General features: G+C 43.4%; 1 protein-coding gene across 1 annotated transcript in view; it reads left to right on the top strand.

Moving 5' to 3' along the window:
* Positions 1 to 5,143: 5,143 nt before the first annotated feature.
* The window catches only part of ST8SIA6 (ST8 alpha-N-acetyl-neuraminide alpha-2,8-sialyltransferase 6), a 59,753-nt gene continuing 54,056 nt past the window's right edge, over positions 5,144 to 10,840 (top strand). Inside the window, exon 1 of the mRNA XM_015423747.1 lies at positions 5,144 to 5,275. Coding sequence (XP_015279233.1) covers positions 5,144 to 5,275 — 132 coding nt within the window. The remainder of the gene's footprint in view (positions 5,276 to 10,840) is intronic.

The raw sequence follows: 10,840 nt of genomic DNA, 5'->3' as shown, positions 1-10,840 counted from the left end.
ACAGCACAGCTCATTAGCAAATTAGGCCACACCCCGTGTTACCAGAAGTGTAGTCATCCAGCCACACCCACCTTTTGCTTCTTATTCTGTTTATCTTGTTTGTTGTCAAAACCCAGGGCTTTTTTTGGAGCAGGAACTCCTTTGCATGTTAGGCCACACACCCCTAATGTAGCCAATCTGAATGAGTTCCTGCTGTTGGGTGCGGCCTATTATGCTAATGAGTTCCTGCTGGGTGTGGCCAACTTGGGTGTCAGCCGGAACTCCGTTCCTGTGCGTTCTTGCCCAAAAATAGCCCTGCTGAAAACTCATGAACATTTAAACATTTTAAAAAGAATTTTGTTGAAGAGGTTCCGGAACTCTGTTCCGGCGTGTTCCTCCAGGAAAAAAAGCTCTGGTTTTCTCCTCCCCATTCTACTCTGGGGCATTAGGATGAGACTAACCTGCAATCACTGTGATCAACTGATAACTTAGAAGTATCTCGTCTGTGCCCACACGTCTGTGTGTCCTTCCAGTGTTTCTTCTGTCCTGTAACTATCTTATAGGATAGTTTAGAGTCTTACCCTGACTAGAGGAACAGGGAAAATGTATTTCCAAGCACAGCATAAACCCCATTTCATTTCTAACTTTTCCTTTCCATGGGATGAAGCAAGAGGGCCTGTGTTTATATTATGCTACATTTTAGGGTGGAACACAACTATCATATATATATCTACATTACATCATGTATATCTATAGCTACTTGTGTGGAGCCACCTTTCTTGTCTTTCCCAAACCACCTGTGTGGTGATGAAGAAAATAAGGGAATATTTGGGCCCCATAACTCACTATTTTCTTATTTACCTAGGCTGTGATACTGCCATTTCTCAAACTGTGGTCTGTAGATCACTGATGGTCCATTGAACATGGTCTGCAGAGAAATGAATGGTGACATGATGCAACTCTTCCCCTTGTTTCCCCATTAAATGATAGCTCACGCTACAATGAATGTTTTCCAGACAGTTCTTTAGAGGCTGAGCAATTTCTTTAACTGTCACAAAGATGAAAAGTAGCATAAGCAGTTCATACAACAGAAAGGAGGAGGAAAGAGGTTTTTCCAGGGGGGATGTTGTTGTTGTTGTTGTTCTGTTAGGATGGAGAACTCAGAGGCTTCCTGATCCTATGATCCCACTTGAGTGGCCATTGTGAATGCGGAGGCTTTATGCCGCAGCAACTGAAGCTGCATGCAGCGCTAGGCACAGGCAATGAAGGATCTTGGATGCCATGCCTCCTCTGAAAATGACAATTGCGGAGTAGTTTAATAAGGGACTATAATGACTGTTATGGAGCAGTTGCCAGTGTTCCTAATCCATCTTTAATCATTAAACTATTGAAAATCCAAGCTTTATTTCTTTGGATGGGATATATGTGTAATACCCCCCCCCCCGCCATCCCACACACAATCACATGAGTTATGAAAGTAGATTCAGGTGGGTAGCCATGTGTTGGTCTGAAGCAACAGAACAAAGTTTGAGTCCAGTGGCACCTTTAAGACCAACAAAGTTTTATTCAAGGTATAAGCTTTCCCGTGCATGCACACTTCAAGAATGTTTTCTATTTCATTTCTGAAATGACACATACAGATTGTATGATGATCATGTCATCCCCTGGACCAGAGTCCCAGTCAAGCATACTTATTACCTCTTCACAAAATTTGGGCTCTCAGGATCAGGTTGATACAATTATCCTGTGGTGGCAGTAAAATCCTCGCTGTCTACTTCAGTTTTCTCTGCTGATAGGATGAATGGCTGGGTTGTCCTTAGGTTGCCAGGTTCAAAGATGGCAATTCTTACGATCAATTGCAGGGGAAATGTGAGTACAAAATGTTAATAGAGTCTTTTTAAAACTGTAAAGTGTTGTCTGGGCTTGCAAGCCTGCCCCTTTTTACGATCTCACACCAGCTTCTCCAATTACATGATGGACTATTATAGCATTTTAAATCTTGATTTCAACAAAATCCATACAGCAGTTACATAGCTGATGCCTGAAGGAAAGGTCCACCAATAAAACCTACTGCTCAAGCCTCAAGACATGCCAAAGAGCACAAAAGAACTTCACAGTACATTGTATCCTAAGATTTGATCCATATGTCTCCAAACATCATATATATTCTGATCCATATGTACATATCTTCTACACACAGTATCCTAAAGATGACACATACATTGATCAATGATTGTGCTCAGAAGGTCAAGAGTCAAAACCAGACTGGGTGTTGAGCTGTCAGCTACACTTTAGATCTCTGCATCCAATTCAGTACTCTTGCTGTGGCTGACCATGGCTTTTTGGGATCCCAGCAATGGCCTTTCATAGCCCTGAGATCCTCTTAAAAGAGATGGTGTGGATTGAATCTTAGCCCTTATACAGGGAAGGCATATGTTTGCTATGACCCATTCCCCTTGCATGTAATGGCTGGCACTTATGTCCTCTTCTGCAAAGTCAATGCATAGATTCAGTCCAACCAGCCCCGTAGCTAACAACGTTTTGCTTGGGAGGCCAATGTTTTTCTCAGGGGGGCTGCCATTACATGTCTGTGTGGTACTGCCATGCCATGCTCATACTTCTAAATAACAACTAAATTATGCCTAAAGCCAATACTAAGTACCATTATACACAATGCAAAGCACATAATCACACACTAATTGAGCTATATTCCTCATATATATTACTCTGAACGTCTGTTGCCATGAAAACCCTACAAAATTACCATAAGTCAGCTGTGACTCAATGGCACTTTCCACCACCAAGGAAGATCATGAACTGGGCCAGGGAGAAACTGGGGGGAACGCACAGGAAGAACGATGAAAACAAGCAAGCTCTCCTCTCTCACACCCTTTTAAAGCAAGCAGAGAGCTGAAAAAGACAAACTCGTGATCTTTTTAAGGCAGCTCAGCCAGGGACCAGCTCCAGAGGACAGGTGGGTGGGACGGCTGCTGGGCCCCCAAAGGTAGCCCGCGGCCCAGGCCCATTGCCACTCTCAAAAGCACCTCCATTTGCATTTTGCAAAGATCAGAGGAGGCCTGTGACAAGCTTTCCACTGACGCAGCATCCAGGTAAAAGGAGCAAACACTGGGTACGTTGCCCCAGAGGCGCAAAACTCTAGGAGCCAACCAAGGCCAGTTTTCTGGCCAAGGCACCTGAGTGACTTCTTGACTTCACTCGAGGAGGCAGTTGATGCAGCACAGCAGACTGCCGGGGGAGTGGCGCCCCACTCTGGCTTGGTGGAGGCGGGAGAGCCAGCTCTACTTCGCCACCTACCCAGCAGCCACCCACCCATGCCCCTGGTCAGATGCCCGCCAGGCCAGGTACCACCTGGCCAGCATAGCACTGAGTGCCCGGGGAGCCGAGTGTCTCCAGCCATGGGCCCGCCCATGCCCTGCCTGTCCCCAGACCTCTGCCCGGCTCCTTGCTGGCTGCTGTGGTGTGGCCTGGACTTGAGGAGGGCCTCCGCCGAGCCAGGGGACAGCTCCGCCCCGGCGCGCCCTGGCCACAGACAAAGGGGGAGCGGCCGGCCAAAGAAGGCGACAAGCCAGGGAGTCCCTGGTGGGCACACAAGGCGAGACACCTGCCCGGCGATGCCAGGCTCAGCCACCCAGCCACCCCTCGCCCGCCCACAGACCAGGCTCCCGCTCCTCGGGTCGTCCAGGCTGGTTGTTCATCCTCGCCGGCTTGCTCGCATGCCCCTCTAGGGCGGCTGCCACTGCTGCCGCTTCCTCATTCTCCTCTCCAGCCCACAGTGAGAAGCAGCACCCATCAAGGCTGCCAGCCCCACCACCGCTGCCGCACAGAGGCACGCTCGGGAAGGGAAGGGGAGCAAGGATCAGGGGAGGGGACCCATTAAAATCATGGGGATGCCAGGCCCCAGGGGCCCCACGCTAGCTATGGCCCTGAGTCCAGCACTGTTTGGTTATATTCATTTTATCCCCCCAAAAGCTTATCTTGGGGTTCCGTACTCATCATCTAGAGACCATTGGCAAAACTCCCAATAATTTTAACAGAACAGGGTTATAGTCTTGGGTCCTCTCACTGATACCTTTATTGGAACTGTGAGATCACCTGTTCGGCAACATTTAAAGATGCCAAAGGAATAGAATCAATTGAAAGTGGAAATGTGAGAGTGAAAATGGAAGCACTTTTTAAAAAATGTGATTCTAAAAATAGTGTTCTTCCCTGTTCACAACTACTCAGATGATCTTCTGCCTTTGTGATGCTTGCTCCTGGTTTGTACAGGCTCTGTGTTTTTATGGCACTGCACGACAGCTCTGTAATTAAGCATTAATATAATTGGAGGCTCTGATTGAAGGTAACCTGGGAGTTGGAATTTCTGCTTCAAGAACAGCTAAATAGGTGGATACGCTTGCCTGCAGAAATAGAACACAGGCAGGGAAATGTTTTGAGGCTGCAATCTGATGCATGCTTGCCTGGGATCCTATTAAAGATGCTGGAATTTACAGGGCAAATTATTCCCATCTTGGGCTCCCTTACACGTTGCTTTCATACATTTGCAGCCAGTCCTAGGTATGCTTATGACAGAGTAAGCATATGGTGGCTGATGCTACCCATGTATGGAGATATGCAAGTGGTCCTAAAATGGAAGTCCCTATTCAAATACAGTGTAACCCTGAATGTCAGATGCTGGGGCATACATCAAGGGAGAATTTGTCATTGAGACGGCCTAGCCCAGATCATTGTAACTTTATTGCCAGAGGGCCTCTTTGTGAAACCAAGCCTGTTGTTGTCGGCAGAAGAACTTAGGGAATATTAGTGGTGTTTTGTTTTGATAGTGTACAAATGGCAAAACAACAGAGTTTGACAAAATGAGAAACACTTGTTCATCTCGGTTATTATCAATTAAATACCCAAAGGACTACAGGGGACAAATATGTACTTTGAAATCTTCTTAAAGGAGTCTGAAAGTCTGCAGACTGTGCACCTCTGAACTGCATCAGAAAATCTGGTGGACACCTGCACACATGAAGCTGCCTTATACTGAAACAAACCTTTGGTCAATCAAGGTCAATATTGTCTACTCAGATTTGCAGTGGCTTACCAGGATCTCAGGTCAAGGTCTTGCACATTACCTATAACTTGGTCCTTTTAATTGAAAATGCCAGGCATTGAACTTGCATGCCAAGTAGATGCTCCATATCTGAGCCATGGTCCTGCTCCACGGTGGAAACTAGATCTACAGGATGATGGAAGACTGGAACAGCTCACTGACATGATCAAAGTAACAATGGTATGATTATGCAGAAGGGCTGATATTTAAACACCTAGTGGTTTAGTCCAAGCCTAATTTTCCTGTAATGTTGAACAGGACACATTATAAAGAATCATGAAAGTAAAAGTGATCCAATCAGACAGATGTGGATACACATGTGGAATTGTGAGTGCTATCCTTGAAACACTTCAGAATGGGAAAATACTTGAGACCCCTGAAATAATGGAGTTCAGAACCTGATGCAGAGACTATGGGGAAAGACTATGGAAAAAGGTGGTCAGAGGGGGCCGTGATGAATGCTACTAACCGGAAGGAACAGCTAGCACATGATAAAGGGCTTGTACTAACTGTAAGACTTTTAGTGGCTTTGTAGCTGGAATAAAAATGACAACCATTGTTACGCTCTTTTGATGTATGATTTTGAAGTTATGATAAGTTTTTACTATCATAAGTCTCAGAGTAAACAGAAGCACTATTATGGGTCTAATCACTGTAAGATAGTAATAACCAAGACAAAATATTGAGAACTGTCTAATGCATGTAGCATGTATATGTTTTGACATTGAAGACGTTTGGGTAAAAGGCCTAAATAACTGATTTCACTGTTAATGTGGAATGATTTTCTATTAAATCCTGCTTCCTCCTTCAGACTAAGGAAATGACAAATTTTAGAGAGCCAATGTATAACCTCAATCAAATTCCAGAATGGAGCCAATTAAACCGGCATGAGGTTCCAAAAATATTTAACCATCAGCATCCAGCATATAATTCCAAAAGAGCTCCTGGAAAAGACTTGCAACATGAATATCAGCAAGTAAACTGGAACAACAATCCCTGGAGAGTTAAAATACCTGGATGTGCCAAGACTTTCATAATCTGGTTACAAGCAAGAGCTATGAACCCAGGAAGAGAAGCAAGATAGCATACAATCCCTGTACACCAAGGACATTCCCTTAAAATTGTGCATCTTGATTCTGAACTGGGAGTGTGTATGGTGATATTAAATAACATAAATTAAATACCCAAAATAAAATCAGTCAATCAATAATTTGCAGTAGTGAAAATTATATGACTGCAGAAAATGATCTTGTATGTATTCCTGAACAATATTATCCTTTTGCCTGGTGTGAGCACGTTCTTGATTGTAGATGTCTTTAGGCCATATTGGGATATTCTAGTACCTTTTCGGCAGCTTGTCATCAGCCCACATTGACCACCTATGCCTTTAGGCAAATGTAGTAGTCTATTGAAGTTGATTAGGAGGAAGACAGGCAGTCCCTGCAAGGAGAGGGTAGGATGCTGGAATTGGTTTTCCTCCACATGAGATACAATATGTTGGGACCCCAAGTGTGAGAGGTCTCTGAGGCTAAACTAAACACAAAGGCAAAGATATAGTCAAAAAATGGGGTGAATTGGCTTGGGTCCAACAGATCGTTGTATGTATAGGAAAATTATAATTACTATTTTTTAAGTTATCGTTATGATAAAGAGCAGCGAGAATGAATACAGATAATTTTGTATGGTGTTTGAAATTATACGATAATTAGTGAAGAATGTGAGCCTTATAAGGTGGGACAGCTAGCTATTTCTGGAAGACAATTTTGAAAAACTATACATGCAAGAAAACTCTCAGGTGATCTGGAAAGCCCACATCTTCAAAGAAGATGCTCCTTGCCTGTAACCTACTTACTTTTGGTAAGCCATTTTAATGGACTCAAGTAATTTCTCTCCTTTAGTGATCTATGTAAAATCAGTGAATAGAATTACCATATTATTTCATGTTAGTCTGTGTTAATACAATAGTTTAAATAATTGTTGTTGCTTCTTGATCCTTATACAGGTTTCTCAAGAGACATGTGAGGTGGTCTGATACTCCCATCTCTTTAAGGACTTGCCATAGTTTGTTGTGATCCACACAATCAAAGGCTTTAGCATAGTCAATGAAACAGAAGTAAATCTTTTTCTGGTACTCTTTTGCTTTCTCCATAATCCAACGAATGTTGGCAATTTGATCTCTAGTTCCTAGTGTAAATAATTATGTTTTAATAAAAAGATAAAATGGAGGCATGATTCTCTCATAATATTTTTACTTGAGTACTGTACCCCAAATGAAACGAAAATGTTGATGTGCCCCTGTTGCCAGGAGGTTAATTATCTGATGTAGGAAAACTAACTGGATGCTAATAAGATGACCAGGAGCTTCTCAAGTACATAGCCTATATCCGACCAAAGGAGATTAAAAAATAAGGCCAAGGCCAGTGGTACAAAATCAGGTACAAATATATTTTATTACTCAGTTAAATTTCAAAAAAAATCCCTATATGTTTCACCAAAAGGCTTCATCAGGGGAATCTGTTCATCTTGCAGTAGTTCTCCAAAAACAGTAAAAGATATTCATACCTGATTTTGCACCATCGGCCTTGGCCTTATTTTTTAATCTCCTATGACTGGTGTGGCTCATCTAGAACAAGTTGCTTACTCTGGGGTGGAATTCAAGGAGGCCCTGGACAGGGCCAGCCTATCTAGTTATTTTAAAAGGTGGGCCCACCCCACCCTCCCTTGAGCTGAGTCACATGATCCAAAATTCTCAGGGCTGCCCCAATGATTATGGATCACACATGCACTGAGAGTTCCATGCTTTCCAGGATGCAGATTGACAGGAAATAGAACAACTAGTTATAAAATAAAATGACAGTGTATTATTTATTTTACTTTCAACTAGTTATAAAATAGAATGACAGTGTATTATTTATTTTACTTTAATGAAAGGATTTCACATACATGGTCATTATTAAACTGCAGAGTTACTGGGTCAGAACATATTTCCATTTCTTCCTGTGTGCTTATATGACACATTCACTAGCCAGGAATATGGTAAGTTGATAGTGCTGACCTCATATTATCTGTATGTGGGAGGGGGGTGGTACCATTTTCTTTAGATAGAATTGCGCCCGTTTAAATTTACCAAAAGCAGTCCAAAAACTCTGGCCTTGTTTGTTAGGCCTGTTATGTTCTTCATCTCACCCAAGCCTTCATTCATTATTCCTGCTTTTCTGAATGCAGTGTAGCGATTTAAAAGTTATCGCAAAACAGCATTACGATTTCATGTGCTTGATACTGTCTGTATTTCTAAATGATGCAAGCATTTCCTTGGGAATATTGGTAAACCTTCCATGTTTCCATGCTATGGATGAGTTCTTATTAAGAGAGAAAGACTTTTGTTCCTTCAACTTTAAATTCATACTAATGCACACAAAAGTGCCCACTTAGTAGGTTACGCCTTGGACCGTGGTAGGGTGTTTTTTTTTCCTGCAGGTACTTGGTTGACAAAAATCTCCTAATTTATGACATGCTAAAAATAACTGTTCACTGGAGCACCAGAGACCTTCTCACACATTGTATCAACACTTCAGAAAGTCAGAAATGAATCAGAGTCCACTAGTCAGTTTTTATGGACCACTGTGCAGAGCCATCACTGGACTGCAGAAACTTAAACAACATCCCACAATGGAAGAGGAGTGGAATATTCCACAGCTGCAATGAGGGTTTTTAAACAAATCCAGTTAAGTCTTCCCTGGAAGGAACCCGGTGGATTGTCGATTGCATGGCCTTCAAGATGCCCCTCAGAAAGTTCTCGTGAGCTCCATGCCATAAGACCAGTCCTGCAAGGGATCTGATGAGACAGGGCACATTTGCACACTTGAGGATTAAGACACGATGTCACCTTTTGCCTCAGTTGCGCTATTTACATCAATTAATGATGATTGCTAATGCAGAATCGAAAGTCAAAGAGAAGCACTGGCAACATGAGGAAGCATTCTTTCTGTCCAATGCAACTCTACTGAGTGCAGGGGAGTTCTTGTTTTAGTGGTAACTAAAAGAGATAAGATGTTGGGAGAATTAGACATTTAGCTTAAGCCTGATTTCATCAAGGCTGTTCATGACTAACTCATTTATTGTACTTTACCTTGCTTTTCAGATATTTTTTAAAATGGCTCAGAGAGCAGAAATTTTAAAAGTAATGCAAACACCAATTACAATATAAAATTAAAAAGAGCTCCATGAAGTCTTGCTTCAGGCATGATGGGGAGGAGCTTTCCTTTCTCCCACTGACCTTGCTGATGGTTGCTGGTACCTTGGAAATGAGGAGCCCTCGGCTGGAGAGTCCCATAAATGGTGGAATGGTGCCTGCCTCATAATATTTTGTATTCCTCTTCCAACCAATCAGGGCATTAATTTAGCCATCCAACCATCTGACAAGCCAAATCTCCTTAGTCCAGTAACTCTGAGAGGGGAGAAAAACTGGTGGATGGAATCATGAGAAAACTGATGTCTTAATCCATATGTATTTATCTAGTCTTCCTCCCCCTCACTCATTCTGTGTTTCAGTAGGGAGCAAGAGGAGATTTTAGTGTGGTAGGGTGGTGGTGGGGATTTATGGGAAATCTTAAAATCATAATTTTGAATGTATTGATGATTGAATTGCAAAATAGTATTGCGTTTTAAGAACATTTGTTCTGGGTTTTTAGGGCTTTTAAATAAATCAGTGCTGAGTAACGGTTGGAATTTCAGACTAGGATGGGAAAACTTGGGTCCCCACACTGCCATGAAGCCCCCCTAGCTGACCTTGATCTGGCAACTATCACACCAAAACAGGGTTATGGTGAGAGTAACATTTTTTTTATGTACTTAGATCTTTATGCCCTTCTTTTCTCCTCAGTGGTCAAGAAACCGAGACCTATGAAGATGGGTTGAAAGAGCTGGGCCTGTTCAGCTTGGAAAAGAGAAGGTTTAGGAGTTTTGCTGATGGCTGTCTTCAAATATCTGTCGATGGAACAGACACAGACTGGTTGCCTCTTGCTCAAGAGGGCAGGATTAGAATTAAGGGATGGAAATTACAAGAAAGTCTATTTTGGCTAAACCGAGGGGAAACTTGCTAACTGCAGGAGCAGTTCCACAGCAGATCAGGTGGTGAACTCCCCATCACTGGAGGGCTTTAGGCAGAGGCTGGATGGTGGTGGTGGGGGACACAGTGGTAGAGCATCTGCCCAGAGTGGAGGATCAATCCCGCACCACCAGTCAAGAGGCTCAAGTGATGTCAAAGAAGCCTGGCCAGCAGCTGCCGGTCTGATTCGAGGATCCTGCCCTGGATAGAGGGAGGGCCTGACTCAGTATAGGGCATAAGAGAACATAAGAACATAAGAGATGCCAATGTTGGATCAGGCCAAAGGCCCATCCAGTCCAACACTCTGCATCCCACAGTGGCCAGAAATACCAGTGCCATCAGGAGGTCCACCAGTGGGGCCAGGACATTAGAAGCCCTCCCACTGTTGACCCCCCCCCAAGCACCAAGATGACAGAGCATCACTTGCCCCAGAGTCCCTATCTATACCTTGTGGCTAATAACCACTGATGGGCCTCTGCTCCATATGCTTATCTAATTCCCTTTTGAAGCCGTCCATGCTTGTAGCCACCACCACTTCCTGTGGCAGTGAATTCCAAGTGTTAATCACTCTTTGGGTGAAGAAGGACGTCCTTTTATCCACCTGAGGCTCCTTCGGTTACTCCCTGAGTCCTTTGCGG

This window comes from Gekko japonicus, unplaced genomic scaffold, assembly GCF_001447785.1.
Source record: "Gekko japonicus isolate JY-2015 unplaced genomic scaffold, Gekko_japonicus_V1.1 scaffold94, whole genome shotgun sequence".
NCBI classification, from domain to species: Eukaryota; Metazoa; Chordata; class Lepidosauria; order Squamata; family Gekkonidae; genus Gekko; species Gekko japonicus.
Note: the sequence above shows the minus strand (reverse complement) of the source record. Positions and strands in the feature narration are given on the sequence as shown.